This window comes from Pieris brassicae, chromosome Z (genome assembly GCF_905147105.1).
Source record: "Pieris brassicae chromosome Z, ilPieBrab1.1, whole genome shotgun sequence".
Taxonomy (NCBI): domain Eukaryota; kingdom Metazoa; phylum Arthropoda; class Insecta; order Lepidoptera; family Pieridae; genus Pieris; species Pieris brassicae.
The window spans coordinates 2,244,439-2,262,339 of NC_059680.1; the positions used below are offsets into that span (position 1 = coordinate 2,244,439).

At 35.8% G+C, this 17,901-nt stretch overlaps 1 protein-coding gene across 3 annotated transcripts in view; it reads left to right on the forward strand.

The window, feature by feature from the left end:
* The window catches only part of LOC123718432 (guanylate kinase-associated protein mars-like), a 31,948-nt gene extending 14,047 nt beyond the window's left edge, over positions 1-17,901 (forward strand). For 2 of the 3 annotated variants that reach the window (XM_045674914.1, XM_045674915.1), the window contains exons 2-7: positions 10,524-11,713; positions 11,977-12,073; positions 12,346-12,503; positions 13,030-13,169; positions 15,430-15,523; positions 16,146-17,901. In XM_045674914.1, coding sequence (XP_045530870.1) covers positions 10,524-11,713; positions 11,977-12,073; positions 12,346-12,503; positions 13,030-13,169; positions 15,430-15,523; positions 16,146-16,241 — 1,775 coding nt within the window. In that variant the 3' untranslated portion in view covers positions 16,242-17,901. Of the gene's footprint in view, positions 1-24; positions 1,062-10,523; positions 11,714-11,976; positions 12,074-12,345; positions 12,504-13,029; positions 13,170-15,429; positions 15,524-16,145 lie in introns of all 3 variants that reach the window. The other variant, XM_045674913.1, reaches the window with a different exon arrangement.

Below are 17,901 nucleotides of genomic sequence, written 5' to 3' on the forward strand. Positions count from 1 at the left end.
TATATAAGTCTGTTTTGATTACAGCGATCTGCCCGATGAAGAAGATAAAAAATCACCAGTTCTCCTTCTAGGAGTGAATAAAATATCTGACTCCCCATTTGCAAGAAGGCGTCATGATCCACAAACCGGTTCAATACGCTTCTTCAGGCCTCCTAAGTCCAAATATACAAGAGGATTAAATGGTGATGAAAGACTGGAGAAAATTAGAAAGGATCTCCTCCTTCATAAACACAAGCCTGACATATACATTCCTAATATAAGACAGACCAAAGACAACTGTCACAGACTCACGTGTATCGGTAGCTGTATCTGTGACGCATCAGATAGAGGCTCGTTCTCCTTCCACAGACCTAGTTCTGAATTCAACGAAATAGAATTCAAATACACAGAGCACATTCCAGAAAACCAACCATCCAGCAGCAAAACATCGTATAATATAACTCCTAAATCGACTGAGCGCAGACATTTCCTACTATCAAATTTAAATGAGCGTTTTCGTAAGACACTCAGCTTGGATTCGCGTAAAATTGATAGACTGGATAGGCCAAAATCTATAGCCACCAGTAATATAGATAAAGAAGGGTTAGTGCATCCAAAGAAGAAGAGGAAGTCATTTTTCTCACTCGACACGTTCTTTGATAAGAAATCGGATACCTCGTCAATAGATGATTTCTGTTCGTCGAAGTACAAAAGATTTGAATTGGAAACTGATGATTCGCCAATACTTAAAACTGATAGAAAGAACACGAGGTGTAAATTGGAGAAATTAGAAGACCATTTCTATAAGAGTCTGAAACAGAATGTGGTTGATGCTGTGCCAGCTGATGCGTATGAGGATGATGTTGAATATATAGAACCTATAAGTAATTTCACAAGTCAGAGCACATTGATTTTTGATAGAAACGATAAGTTAGACGCTAAATTGGATATAAAAGCGTACGAAATTGTCGTGCAAGAAACAGATTTGAGTCCAACGCATCTAGTAGTCAAAGTTATGGATAAGTCAGTAGACTCAATAGGAAGTTGTTCGTTGGATGTCGACGCGAGCACTGATTTCTCAGGTAACGAGAAAGAGATTTTAGTTTAAAGCCTGATTAACTAGTTACTATTTAAATATTTATTGTTTGCTAGAAAGATATATTTAAAATCTTGCGAAATCTATAGAATAAAATTTTGATTTCTTAAAAAAATCAATGTTATGGCAGTTGAATATGAAATTTAATAATTTGGTTTTACATTTTATTCAAATAAATCTTTCTATCAATCTCAATAAAATTATTTAACCCGTGATACTAGTTAAAGGTTAAACTTGTAAAACGTGGACTATATGTGTTGAGATCTGAATATATAGCTGTAATAGACACCTTTGATGACTCCTAAATGTCAAAGTTGTATGGAGGCAGACAATGCTGTTTCCAACATTGATTCTATGTGTTTGACATATATGAGTTTTACTTGTACTGATAAGGCACACTAGTCCACGTTTTATAGGAATCTTAGTTTTGCTTACGAGTCGTTTTTTAATAGTTACTGTAATACCTTTGCTTTTTAAGGTAATTTTTGCTCCACCACTATTAGGAACCAGCTGTCCTCTGAACTATCTGCAAACCAATACGACTTAGGGTCCTTCAAAGAGCGTAACAAGTCTCATATTCCATGAGTCCATGGGTGTTTTTTTTTAATGTTCCAAAAGTTTCTGGTCCGGGTCAGGATTTTAGACATTTGGTCTACAATGTGTCCCGGGACACGTTGGCCTCTTCTAGCTATCTCCACTTATTCCAGGCTATACTAGTCCACAGGCAGGATCTGTCCACCTCTTTTTCCATCTCGAGGCCTGCTCAGAATCTTGTCCATTACTCATGACTTGCTCTTATGCATTTTAGGCATCTTTTCTTTTTCTTCAACATTTCTCACTTTCCCTTACCTGATCTTTTAGAGTGTCCATGTTTGCAATCCATATGTAAATGGACACATCTGTTTCTTCGTCGAAATGGAAAAGTATTTTTTGATATTTCTTTCAACGACCAAAATTTTCTCCATGCCCATGTTACTCTTTTGTAAATTTCTGGCCCAGATATAATTGCTGACCTATTGAATGCTCCATCAAATAATAACGAAGGTTGTGTTAGTGGCGCCGCACAATTCCTCCACTCTCCCCTGTCTTCGGCAAGACTCTGCGCCTTGGTTATGGTAAGACCTGTAAGGGTCTCGATGTCTGGTGCCCTACATTCTGCCAGTCACGATGAGTTTTTTAGACTTTCTGGATCTCTGCGTTCTTACATGTGCAAAAATAAAATAATCTTTAGTAACTCTTAATCAACGACTCTGGATTGGTAGTTATCGTAACGTAGTTACCGATTCGCTGTAATGTTATTTATTTATAACTGGGAGCGCGTTCCAAAACAAAAGACTATATAATAACAGTTATCAGATGTCAAATTTGGTACGTTTCGGAACACGCACCTTTACAATATGTCTATATTTATTTCATATTATTAGTTAGAAGATATTGGTAAGAAGAATTTTCGCTAACTCATGCGCTAGTATCTTTATTACACAGCGCATGCCGCTATATATACCTTTATCTTTTATAGTCTGTGCGGCGCTATTGCGCTAGTGACAGCAACACTTTCAATCATGGTATACAGCGCATGTGGGATTAATTTCTTGAATAAACAGAGCATATTGTCATGGACATTATTTTTATTACTATCTTCTTGAGGTTCAGGTAGATTATGCGTTTTTAAATTAATAATAAACTTACATGAACATCATTTTTAAACAGGCGAGACCCACTAACGTCAACCTAACTTGTATGACAAGGTCACGTGCCAGATCGTTACCTAATGCAACACTTTGATGTCACATCACATCACTGTGCAATTGGCTCCCGGAGGTCTTCCCTGGAATACGAACTGTTGAAAGTTAGAGTTTACTTCTCGCTCAAAGGCTGGCATCGCACCCACTAAAATGGTGTGATGACTGCCCTTGGGCGTCCCGTAGCCTCTTTTGCCCTCGAGTTCTATAAAATCTATTTCGCAAGGTGTAATGACATTTTTTTGATTTAGCGTTAGAGAGTTACGCCTGTCGACAAGTGATTTTGTCTCGATCCCCTGAACAAAGTAACTGTCGTCTGTGCAATGTCGCAATGTCCAATTGAGTTTGCGCAATGCGTATGGTCTGTGCCTCAAATTTAAAGGGTAATTCAGAAATGAGTTAACGCATTGGATTATCATAGCTCCAGTCTCGATTCTGAATCCCTAACGGTTACCAATTTCTTAATGTTTGAGTGTGTTGTATCTTAGCATGTTTATTTTATGTTTTAAGTATATATTTATCGCTATAAGTATTGTTATTGCTTCCAAATTAGGCAATTTTAAAATCGAGATTAAGGCAATACTCCCTAGTATTGTCGAAAATCTTCTTCAACATCTTGTCACGTGATTATTGAGTGATAATTTTAAAATTGCTCGATTTATACTTTTTATTGTTATATGAGTGTTAGTTTAAGCTTTCGTCATGTTATTTAATAAATATTTCATTTCTTTTCACGTGTTTTCTTTGTGAATGTGACGCTTGTGTTTTTGTACTTTCTATAGTCCTTTAAATTAGTTTAAATATACATATTTTTAGTACAATAGATATAAAATATTTTGATGTTTTGGTATGTCAGTGTCGTCTCCCAAGTGCACTAATAATTATTACTTGTGTCTGTAATACCTGAAGAAATCATCTTGATGAAAAAACAATCATTTCCAAGACCTACAGCATAATGCTGAGCCAGGGCCGTTTACAACAACAGCGAACACACATTACACACTAAATATGTACCTTATCCTTTTTTCTTTCCATAACTTTTTTTCTTTATTATTATTTTGTATGCTTTTGTGCGTGGTTCGTTAGTAATAAATTAATATAGTAAATTGATTTACAATAGCCAAAACCTGACACAAGTTATGTTATGACCTAAAAATAGTCGGCGTTTGTCACAAAAGACTTATCAGGTAACATGCCTGCTTAGGTTTTGAATTATCACGTTTTCGTAATTTTTATAGACAGCGATGTCAAAAGAAAGACATTTCACTTCTCTGGTCAACTAGAATACGATAAAATAAACGCGCATTTAGATATAGAATCATTTTTAAAGATGAATACCAAGTCAAAACTATTGCCATAAAATATAAAAAAAAGATGAATACCATGAGATAAAAATGATCTAATATTTTTAGATTTGAAGTTAATAACCTTAATTAGAATAAAACACAGATTATAATTTATTAAGTCATCCAAGAGTTATAATTACATGTAAACTTTTTAATAATCGTTCCATTTATACGGTCTATTTGCGTCAGGTCAATCGCATCTCGTAAATTTACGTAATTTATTTTTAAAATCCATATGGTTCTCTTCAGAATATGTAGAATTTTTAATTATAGTTCTAATTTAAAGCTGTTTTTATTTAGTTATATTATTTTTTATTATATATAAAGTGTTTCTTTATCTTAAAAAACTAACCTTTTATACAGTTTGTTTCGCTTTGAAATACACTGTGAAATCAAAACGTTAACCTGTTAACAGCTTTCTATAAAAATGTCAAAAATATACAACTTAGCTTATTTTTTTATTCTCCGTATCTTTTGTTCGATTAATATCCCTCAACACCAGCTGCAAACAAAACAATAAAGTTAAACAATAAATATCTGGTCATGTTAACTTAATTTTCTTACAAAAATAAAATCCCTTACAAAATATTTATGAATAACGCAATTGGCTAGTGACAAATTACCTACGCAATAATATTTTTTTAAACAACCTCGCTATTAAGTAGGTCATATATGTAAAATTTAAATTGCAAAATCCAAACAAAGATTTAAGGCTTGGACAAGTCATTGGTTAACCTTCAATCTGCCCACACGTTTACGCCGACGGTCATTGTCTCGTTTCGTGTTAAACGAAACGCACGTTATAGACGAGTATTTCTATGTAGTAAAAGTGTTGTATAAAATAATGCAGGTGCGTGAAACGTGACGACTAACCAGCCTGCGCATGTGACGTTTCGGAAAAAAGTTTAAATTTGACGTTTTGACATTTGCAATCGCTTCGTCCGGTTAAAGAAAAAATTACAAAGTTTTGTGAAGTGCTTAAACTTGTGTTGTAATTGTTTTTGTTAAATTTGCGTGGTAAGTTTTATTTCCTTGTTGAAAGACGCTTTTACCAATGTTTTTATATTACATCGACGCAAGCATAAAATGCTTTTTTTAAACTTTCCAACTAAGATGAGTAAGCACGGTATTAAATTCCAAAGAAAACTTGATTTTAATATTAGTGGTAGGTACATTGTATGTCATTATGACGCGAGGCTCAATAATTATTGATGAATAACATGGCCATACATGCTCTGTGACGTCATATAATTGGTAACTAAAGCTATAAACAATGGAATAACGTTTTCCTGTAAGTAATCACATATTCTTTATATTGCATAATATTAGCAAGCTTTATTAAGCTTGTACAATGTGATGAACAAATTACTAATAATATATTACACCTACTTTTCCTGTAGTCATTTACACATACTTCCATATCAATTTGTACATTATATACATAGATTTTAATAACATAGAGAACATTGTACATACTATCACACAAATGCTTTGATTCCATCCTTCAAAAGCATATATTTCTATTTGTCTATATAGCTATGGACTAATGGTTCCAGTTAGATATGCTTTTTCTAGTATTATATCTACTTTCAAAATCTTATTGTATGTTTAGGACAAGGTATAAAATAGGCAAAATCTGACACAAGTTGTACTATATTAGAAATTAAACTTAATGATTAGTGGAAAACACAGAGGGAATGTGATTGAAAAAACATTTTACTGTACTATACATCTATTCAAAAAGTTAATCTTAAGAAAAACAAAGAATGGCTTATGGTATTGGCAAACCCAGATTATGCCTATGTGTTTTTAAACAATTAGTCATAATATTGATTTCAGTACCTATACATTATTGTTACCACCACTTATCACTAGACAGCCTCTGTTTACTCTTGTAAAATTAAGACTTCAGCCTAAAGTAAAAATATGAGATTTTTATATGAACAAAGTAGTTTTTGATATCTACTTACTTTGATATCCACGGAAGGGATGTGTAACCTATACTATCCTACCTAGCAAATAATATGTTGTAAATTCAAGTGACGGGTATTAGGTTTATTTATTTTAATTTTTACTGTTCAACTATAACAAGTGATCAGTAATAAACTCATGTTACTATGTTTCAATATCTCAACAGCTACCTTCTCTACCTTGTCAATGATTTTACTTTAACAATATTCATCCAAACTGATACCTAAGAAGTAAAACATATTACTTTAAAAGTCCTTGGTTTGCATTTCAGTTGGAAAGAAATTAATACTGCCTGACAAAATAAAATACCTGTTTGATTATCCATAAAATGCCAGATAAACAACTAGTTTAGAATTGATCCAATGTAGAACAATAGTTATTTGATAACCTACTTCCCTAAAAGAAATATACATTCAAAAATTATTACATTTTTACTATCATGTCCATTATTATATCATATATTATTAAGATTAAATTTTACATATTTAAGATTTTAGTATGTTTTAAAGAAATAAAGTTATGGACTGGACTAATGAAATTATTACACTATTAAAATACTAGGTAATGGGCTGTATTCATGGCAGTGTGGGGCCTATTCAGTCAGTTATAAATGGCTTATATATTCTGCCGATATAATAAATATTCATCTCATGTATTTGCTAATATAGTCAGAACCATTTTTGGAAATATCAAGGATGTTACCTTAGACATATTACTTTACATATATAATTTTAATGTACAAAATACACTCTTAAATTTTTATACATAAATATTTTATTTGTTATTCCAAGGACCTCTTATAGAGTGTAGGCCTCCTCCAATTGGCTCCATATCTCTCTATCGTGAGCATTTTTCTCCCAGATTGAATAAATTACATACAATAATGAGTTGTATACCCAAAGTTTCTTCGGGAAACACTACCTATGAGTGAATTTGTATGATAGTTGAGGTTCTCACGATCATACTAACAAAGAGCTGGGGAAATTCATGTTATATTATAACTTGGTGTTTTGAGTGCATTGTTAGTGATTTTATATTTGTTAAAGAAGTTGCTAAATGGTCTTTATTCTACATTACTTATGTATATGTGTTTAATGAGCAGGAAGCTCATCTGATATTAAGTATTAGCATGGGCACTCATGCTGCCAAGCTTGTGAATTGCCGACCTTTTAAGAATTTATACGCTTTTCTTGACCCTAAATCAAAGTAGTTTAGAAATGCTTCAATGCGAAGTTATTTCCACATAGTGGTGGCACGACGGACTGAACGCAATTCGTTACCTATATAAAGTAATTACAGGGCCGGCAACGCACTCGCGTGCCCTCTGGCATTTTGAGTGTCGGTATACCAAATGTTAGCTAGAAGGTTGAAAATAGGGAAATGCTTTTAAAATTACTCATCTCATTCCTTTATAACCGAAATCTCTGCGGGAGCTACGACACCACAGACTAATACATTTGTTTCTATTAAAATTAAAACCTGATAATATTACATGTATGATCTTGTCTCAGTTCCCAGTGGCTTACGGGACTCATCCCAGTCCCATAGCGCTATCAGCTCCAACCACTTACACGCGCCCGAAAGTTATTTAAAAAAAAACAATAAATATTACCTATTTTCTTTTTACCTGGGGAAACTTGATTCTTACTAGGAAGATTCTTCTCAGGCACAGAAGGCTGATCACCTACTTGCCTATTCAATTCACAAACGATCATGAAACGGATACAGAAATCTGAGGCCCAGACCTAAAAAAAGGTTGTAGCGCCATTGATTATTATTATTAAACTCGATTACGGTTGATGAATAATAGGTATTTTGGACATCTCCCGCGCTACGGGAAATGCAGCTCCGGCTTTTTGGTCCACCAGCCTTAGCCGCTATGGCTTGCATAATGCCTGTGCTTTGTTACAGCGGGTGGAGATAACTCTCCCTCCGCGCCTACAGGTTTAAAATAACACTAGGGTAGAACAGTCTAGTAACACAACATTTGAGGTTGACGGAATCGATGTTGTCATAAATGCGGACCTAACTTAGCCAAGATCTAGTTTACATGTAGATAAATATTAATTATTAGTTCACCTCGATGGTATTTTCGTTTACCAAATGTTGATACTGGACTATCTTCCCTGGGCCACCAATTTTTCCTACTACTTGATTGTTCCATTTCATAAATAACTATAGTTTCCCTGCAATAATTATACCAATCATTTATGGTGGCTCGGCTTATGTATTGTTGTCTATTTCTTTATATGGGTCTACATTAATGGCTGTGTTGAAGCTCCAAATTTTGCGAATATGCGTGTAACCAATAGAACACATGTACTTAATCTATTTTATTATCTTCGAAAACGTTCCTGTTGTTCTAGGAACTTCCGATTTTGCTTTGCAATTTCCTTTCGTACAACACCCTGAACCTAATGATTTATTCACCGATTAAGCGATTTTCATGGGAACACGATGTGTTCTATATTGCTTTTGCGAATGTACTAATCCATTTTCTTCAGCGAATGCTCATATGTTCTCAAATTTTTCATATTTTGTTGCCAATTTCCACATCATGACCACTTATTCAATACAGAGGTGATGATGGACAATGCGCCCATCTTCAAACTCATCCACAAAGGCCGGTCGTCTACTATGCATAGAACTAGTAGACGGCTCAGGCTCTGGATCACGTCAACATCCTCTATTTCTAGACGCCATCGCAAGCTGTGATCGCGAGAAATATGTGTCCAGTATGTATTCCAATGTCGTACAGAAAAGCAATTCAGTCAAAGTCCAAAAATATAGCTAAGTTTCCAAAAAATAAAATAAATTATAAGCAGAAGCTCATTCACGTAAACTTGAAAGTAACGGAATGAATCTGTCAAGTGTTATTCCTGCCAAATCTACATTCAAAATGGCGGTTTGCGTATTGCTGCTTGAAATATTATAATAATTAATAGAAAAGTATAAAATGTACGTTTCGTTCAACGAATTTCAATACAAGACACATTTTTTTTTAATACTTTTCTACTTTGCAACTCCGGCAGTCAAAATTATTTAATTAATTATTGGAGGGGTTCCAATTTAGGTCCATATCACCTCGACGTCCGTCGTTCCGAACTGAGCGTTATCTAAGGCAGTATTTGACACGCACCACCACTATGTGGAACCAACTGCCCACTGAAGTATTTCCGAACCAATTCGACTTAGGGTCCTTCAAGAAAAGAGTGTACCAACTCTTGAAAGGCTGGCAACGCACTTACGAGCCTTCTGGCATTGAGAGTGTCCATGGGCGGTATCGCTTAACATCAGGTGAGCCTCTTGCCCGTTTGCCTCCTATTATATAAAAAAGGTCCCCCGAGACACTTATAATCTACATAATCAGTATCATCAAATTCATATGACGTATTTATAAACCAATTTTAATAATAATAATTTACGTTTTTATCAGGCTTTGATAAGATAGTGTTAATTGTAAGTGTGTAAGTGAACATGTGCGACTATTATTTAATATTTACATGTAAGTTTTAAAAATGTCTATGTCTGACTATCCCTCCGTTAGAGGCTGCGGGGTTTGCTGTAGTTAAGGAATGCAATCTCCATCTTTAGAGATCGCAAGCCATTTTTCGATAACAATCCCGTAGCGAAACATAACTAGATAAAGTAGCAGTAGTATCATGATACTCTGAAGGAGCTAAAAGTTCTTCACGTGCTTCTGCGAGATTAGATTAGACTCGTTCATCTCTGCAGGTCACTGAAGTGAGGCTTACTTCCCGTCCCTGATCGCTTTGCTCCTCTATATTCCTTCAAATCGCTACTGTACAAACATTACCTGTCCAAATCGTATCCCGAACTTTCGTACAACTGATTTCCTGATCTAAATATCCTTATTCATGTGCACTTTTTCTTTTTTATGTGTTTTTTTTAAATATTGTCACTGTTTACATATATTTGAAGGGACTGTGTATTTTAAGGATTTATAACGAGTTGTCGTTAAATGGAGAGAAGAAAAACGTATAGATAATCCATGACTCCTGCTTATTAGTCATGGTTATCAACAGTATATACGTGCAATCCCAATTTGCAAACAAAAAAACGATTTTTTTTTAAAAGTTCGTATGCATGATGCTGACAGTCGAGTTTATTGCGGGTACCCTAGCCCGCAATAAAGCGACAAAAGAATGTACACAGCTGCGCAGTTTTTATTATGACAAATTATTCGATATTTCAGTTAAATCTATAATCTAACTTCCTCTATAATCATAAGCGATTACTTTGGATACAATCGGAGTTAGTAAGAGAGGAAGAAAAATGTGAAATAATTACGACCACAAAGCACTCTTCTCACTACGTACTGCTCTTCTCTTTTAAAATCACTATTTTTAAATATAGCGTTTTTTTCAGATACCACATCGGGAAGTCTGAACATCCTCACACCATCATCAACCACAAGCCGTATTAAAGAATTCACGTCGCGAATACAAGAGAGAGCTGGTACTCTGCAACCGAACCTAACTCCCACTCCATTTACACCACCCAGAACACCAGAAAGACCAGACCTTCTGAAACCCCCAAAAATCGTGATTGATACTTCGAGTCACAGATCCCGGAGCCATCTTAAAAAACGCGACGAGCATAAGAAGCCCAGCTACCTGAATCTGGCCTGTTCAGTCAACGGTTACACGAATCTGACGACATATGATTCCAAAATTCGCCAGGATATCAACAAGAGTCGTGAAGCGTCACCCATACGGCCAATAACACATTATCGAACTGATCCCCTGCTAGTACCCATTCCAGTAAGTGCGAACAAATTGGTTGTACCAACGTTCCCTCATGATACCAATTTGACGTCCAAGGCGCCGAGCAAGGCGCACACAGACCCATACTTAGCCAACACATTCATGGCGGCAGAAAATCGCCAGCTCAAGAACGACTTCCTCGGTACAATGACGACAAAAAGCTATATATCATCAGAAAGCAAGAGCTTCTCCTCCATACAGAAGGATGAGGTGGATCAGGTCTTCAAATGCAGTTACTCTGAAACTAATTTCATATCCGGAAAGGAGTTTTCGGAGTATACCATAACGTCGAATGAAAAGCGAGTCGAGATCACCAAGGAGAATGGGGAGAAGCTAACCAGTCCAATGAAAAGTTTCATCCAACAGAGGGTGGAGAGGCTGTACGGCCCTGGTGCGTTGGCACAAGGATTCTTTCAGCGGCATAAAAGCGACGACATCCTGACAGAGAAATCTCTAAACTGCCAAAGCCCTGAGCGAGTCAAATCGACTGAGGAAACCAGCCCCAAAGACCTTCCAGTCTTGAGACACTTGAGACCAGAATTTCGTGCACAACTACCAATATTATCGCCCAGGAAATCTAAAATTGATTCGCCCAAGTCTGAAACTAGTGAAGTCAACATTGAAGTAATCGAGAATGGTAAAACCGTGAATGAAGTGAATGGTGCTAAAAGTGAAGTAAAGAATGGCGAAACTGTGAAAGATGCATACTATTTCCTGGATTTGGAGAAGAAAGAGACAGAGAGGCTGCTCGCACTTTCAGCTGGGGCTGAAAAGGAATTGGAAAGCTTACAAGTGAGTATAAATATTAAAGATAATATGAAGCTCATCAATATTTTGTGTTTATTAATTATATGATTTTGAATTTTATTTTCAATTATGTATTAGTTAAAAAATTAAGCTAAAAATTGTTATTTACTGATGTCTTATTAACCAAGTCAGTTTAACTTTTTTTTTTATTATATTGACAAATTTTGCTAGTTTTATTAATGACCAATATTTTTCAACCCTTAAGAGAAATGCATATACTTTAAACAGTTTATGCAATAATATTACAGAACCAAGAAAATATAAGTGAGGAAGTGCTGGGTCTACTCCGAGCTGCCTCAGGGAAAGCGAGGCTTCTGGCCACACAGAAAATGCAGCAGTTTCAAGGTTAGTTAATATACTGTATATTGTGTATAATAAAGTTTTTCTTTCTTTTCTTTATTTCTTTCAATCTTTAACAGACCTTGCAACATTTCTGTATGGTTTTATTTTCTAAGTGTCAAAAATGTACTTAACCAAAATTTGAATTCACAACCTCATAGTTTGTGGGCTCAGTTTCTGCACTAAGACTCTCAATAGGTCCATTGTGCATACACAACCTCAGATGGGTTGTAGGTCTTTTTACAGGTTTCTATTTTAATGATGTTGAACATTTCCAGGTCTCTGCTATAACAATATAAATGAATGTGGAGATGAACAGTTCCCAACAACATTGGAAGACCTCCAAGGCTTCTGGGACATGGTGTTGCTCCAAGTTAGGAATGTCGATGCATTATACTCTCATTTGGATAGTTTGAAAGCAAATAATTGGCAAGAGGTGAGGAATTTTGGTATTTTTTTTACTTTTATTACTAATTAAAGATTTAAGCTAGTGCCTGGTTCTACCGGTGACCTCAGAGCTGGAACTCAACAAGTAAATATTGCAGTACAGCAAGGAAAAGCCAGCATTAAAAGTCCTGTTTATCCTGAGATCAAACTTTTAAAATTTGTTTCAATATTTTATTATTATTATAAGAATATTATAAATACCATATATTTCAATGCACAAAGGGCAGGAGGAGTCTCACCTGATGTTAAGTAATACCGCCCATGGATAATGCCAGAAGGCTCGCAGTGCGTTTCCAGTCTTTTAAGAATTGGTATGCTCTTCTTAAAGGACCCTAAGTTGAATTGGTTCAGAAATACTTCAGAGGGTAGTAGCTGGTTCCAGCTGCCATTAAGGCCTTAATAAATACAAGATGATATATATTGTTGAAGGTGGAAGGACTTACCACAGATATGTCGAACTTAGTTTCCATGAAACTTGTGAACACACACTTAGAAAATTTATTTGGTAAATTCAGATTGCACCACCACCATCCAAACCCCCAGCAACACCGGCCCGGAGTAAAGTGGCTCGCACTCCCCAAGTGAAGAATGAGAAGGCGCGTCTGGCAGCCGAGAAAAGAGAGGCTGACAGGAAAGCGATGCTGGAACATAGGAGGTATGTTTTGATCGTATAAAATCTAATGTCTAGAATCATTTCATTTATTAAACAACAGATGGCATTATGCATGTATAAAACGCGATAACACAACGATATCCTTGATATATATATGTTAATATATTATATATTAATTTCGCCCAATAAGGCCGAGGCCGAGCTATGCGTGCTATAACAGCCCGTGCTGAGCTGTAAAGGCCCTTAGGCCAACCGCGAGATTCCATTCAAAACAAAACACAAATATATAATTACGTTCTACCTATTATTATAATATTTTAATTACAATATAACTATTAAATTGATAACAGATTTTCACAATTTTCCTAACCGGCTTGTCAAATTCATTATCACATTTATATTTTTAATCAACAGATGGCGTTGTGCCTTTGTAAAACGCGATATCTAAACATGCCATAGAAATATAGTCAGACTAGGGTAAAACCGCCTCCACGTTTTGAGGAAAATAGTATAACTTAGTGTAAGGTGTGTCATTCCCATACGTTTGGTAATTTTCGTACGTAGCTTAATTATTCTTCAAATTACACTAGTTCGCCTATATTCCAATAGATGGCGCGCATCGCTTATTATTATTAATGAAACGCGCTTACATTGCATATTTCGGAACCACTTGCTATCGTGTGATTATTTTTTTAATCTATTCTGCATCCGACCGTGCTGACATACGCTAGCGTAGTCTTTGCGCATTGTGCCCACTCCTGTATTCACCGGCTATAGGTGTTTCAGTCGCGATTCATGAGAATCGCGACCGGTGCGCCCTTCTATGTGAGCAACGTCGATCTCCACCACGACCTGGAGCTCCCCACCATAGCCCAATGGATGAAGTTGGCGTCCACACGCCACTTTGACAAGGCTAAATACCATCCCAATCCGCTGGTGCGTAAACGTATCAACTATTACCCCTTCCCGACAAAAAGGGCTCGTAGGAGGCCCCGACACATACTAACGGATCCGGACGATCCAATTACCATAGAAAACGATAAATTAAAAGCCGCCCGCGCGGCCAATAATAATAATAATATTAAAAACACACAGATTAGGGTAAAAAACTGCCTTCACCGGGGAAGGCGAGGACCTTCGCATTTCGCTCACTCCAGTGAGCTTCCGTCCTGCCCTTCAGGCGATTGACCACCCCGCGACGGCCCAAGCCGAGGTTCGAATCTCACAGGAGACGCCCTTGCGCTAGCCGCGGGATAAAACGCCATTCTGGCCGAGCTACGCTCGCCAAAACAGCCCGAGCTGAGCTGTAAAGGCCTTTAAGGCCAACAGCGAGACTCCATTCTCAAAAAAAAAAATTAGTTTATTGTTTTCTCGTGCAAGCTTGTTGAGGCTGGAGGAAGGGAGATTCGTGACATGCGAACTAGGTTTAGTTTTATTAACTGGGGAATCCGGAGAAGTCATGCTCGTGTAACTCAAACTCATGTGTACTCAAATGTAACTGAAGCGATGACGAGTCGTTTAATTCAGTCAAATATGGTTGAGTAAAACGATGGATGGCTGATACGTCATGCCTGTGAACCGATCTCGTATCTCCCTCCTTTCTGGTTTCTTCTATCTATTTTTTTTCATTATTTGATATTTTACAATAGTACCGAGATTTTTTTACGCCGGTTTTTCTGTCGGTCCACACCCTCTGTGTGGCCGATGAGTAGGGATGTCTACCGATACAAATTTAATGACGTGGACCTGTATCTTATATTCCATAATAAACATATTTTATATCTTTTTTACAAAATACGTTCATAAGTGTGTATAACAGTCCTGAATATTATTATTTAGTTTAAAATAAACAGTGTTTTAATAAATTGTTAATTGTGTCATTAGACAGATTAAATTTTTATGCTAGGTCAATGTATATGGTCTGTCGTATGTAGTCTTATTTACTGAGCGAATTTTGACGCAATTTAAAGACTAATTTTGGTTTTATGTGTTATTCCACCTTATTGTGGGCAATGTTGGCCTATTGGTAGTGGCTTCCGTGTGCGACTCTCATCGAAGGTTCGATCCCCGGCTGTGCACCAATGGACTTTTAATGCCATTTAACACTCGCTCGTACGAAGGAAAACATCGTGATGAAACTGGATTAGACCTTAGACCCAACACGACGGCGTGTGACAAAGGAGGCTGATCGTCAACTTGACTATTAGATTGACAATCGTGAAACAGATACAGAAATCTGAGGCCTAGACCTAAAAAGGTTGTAGCGCCACTGGTTTTTTTTTAATTTTACATTTTATTCCAGGCGTGTGGCTCGCGAGCGTCAGCTAGCAGCTCGGGCTTCGACTCCCGGACAAAGCAACGAAACGGACCATTGTATGTCCGTTGAAGGCAGTCAGGTAATTTTTTATTCATAATTTGACAAGATTTTTAAACTAAATATTAATTAAATATACAAATTGTTATTTTTCATTAAAAGGCCAACTACCCGCAAAAAAATATCTAGAACAGATGGCTTCGCAATGCTTGTTAACATGTTAATTGTCAGTCTTACATTACCTATAATGACCATAATGGTTCACACGACTGCCGTATGAAAATAGATATTTTTAATTTAGATACATCTGATATTTGAAATCATACATTAGACTACCCGCAATCAGTGGTGCCAACACCAACTTCGAAAATAGCTTGTACACTGGGTTTGACACAAAACATAAAATGGAGATCTTGGAGTATTATGCTGATACTTCAGTATTTGCTTTAGGTAATATCAATTTTAAAATCCGGCAACGCACTCGCGTGCCCTCTGGCATTATGAGTGTCCATAGGCGGCGGTATCGCTTAACATCAGGTGAGCCTCCTGCCCGTTTGCCCCCAGTTCTATTAAAAAATTGTATAGAATTGTGGGGTTTGAAAAAAACCCTGGACAGCTGCATTCCCGCAAAATTTTGGGGAAACCCACAAGTTGGCATCATTGTCCGCAATGGCTCGTATTAAAGTTGGGTTTTATGTTTTCAGGAAGTGGAAATATTTGTCGGCAAAAGTGCGCCAAAAGTGATACCTCAAGGCGATTGTCCAAGCACGACTCAGTCTGACGATTCTCTACGCAGCTGATTTATGGAAGCGTAAAAAAATCAGTTGCCACAATTAGGTTGTCAAAAGTCAGTGTCAGATGTCGAAGCGTAAACGGTTGTCGGGAGTTGTCAAAAATATTCGCGGTCAAATGTTTGTCTATAGCTGTTAAAGCGTTAAGTGTTCGTAGGTTTGTCAAAGTTTTTCTTACATAAAGCGGTAACTGCATGATTTACTATGCTATTTGTCAAAATTATTGTCAACTTTCGGATATCATTTGCAGTTTTCTCACAATTTTCAACTAATTTTGATGGTTTGACATATTTGATAAGTTTTTTGTCATCTGTCATCGCTTTGACAGTTCTCAGAATGGGAAAAGTACAATTTTATACGGATTAATTTATGTACCTCGATGTGTTAGTATCTGATTTCTTTAAATTACGAAGCGTGAACATCTGTCAGCTGTCATCGCTTTGACGTGTAAGATTTGCACATCTTTAGTCAACTGTCAGTTGTCAAGTGTTTGTTTTACCTTAAAATACTAATATAAGCGTTGACTTCAAACTCAAACTTACGTGATACTAAACATATTATAAATCTCAAACCACTTTATAGTATATTATTTTATTATCCTATATAAATTTTCTCTCAGAGGAAAACTTTGCCAAAATTATGAAAAATAGTAAAATTTTCGATTTAAGCAATTTTATCATATTTACTAGAGTCCAAATATGGCGGCTTTTATCACTTAACACATCTGATACATGCCAAAATTCATTCATATTTGTTTAGTGTAACTTTATATCTCTAACGGCCTATATAGCCTTCTCATATAGAAACGAAAATAGTGTTCGTAATATATTTAGATAATAGCACAAAATGCATAATATAAAGAAAAAAAATTCATTATAAATACTGAATTTTTCATGATTTTTTTTTATTCCTATAGACAGCCCAAATATTTAATTATTTTTAAGTGTATCAAATCCCGTATATACAATTCACTGCTTTAGTCTTGTAATATGCACTGTTAATGTCTTCAAATCTGGCAAATGTCTGTCAAACAGTTCAAGACACCTGCCAGACATCTGACAGTTTAATGTACTGTTTTTGAAATTAATAATGAAAATCGCTTAAATGTTATGTATATGCGATGTAAGTCTTTTTCTAAATCTGACATTATTCATTCACTGTCAACATTTAATTTATTTCAGTTTATTGTACTGTTTTTGAAAAGAATAATGAAAATCGCTCCAATCTTGTGTATATGCGATATGTGTTTTTAAGTCTGACAGATGTCATTCACTGTCAAAATAATTAATTCCAGTTTATACGATGATTAAAAAAAAAGATATTACGATAATTGCCGCTTAAATCATGTGTATATGCAATGAAAGTCTATTTTTAAATGTGACAGATGTTTTTCACTGTCAAAATAATGAAATTCAGTTTTTGTTAGTACTGATAATGATGATTTAAAAATATTCCACTTAAATCTTGTGCGATGTTAGTCTGTTTTCAAATCTGACAGATGTCATAAACTCTCAAAATATAATCTGTGTAATGAATTTCAGTTTCTGAGCTTTTTTTGACAATATTGCGTTTATATTTAAGATAATATTTGACTGGATGATTTGTGTATAATATTGCAACAAGGATTTATCAATGTTTAAATGCTATCTCAATAAATTATTGTTTATGA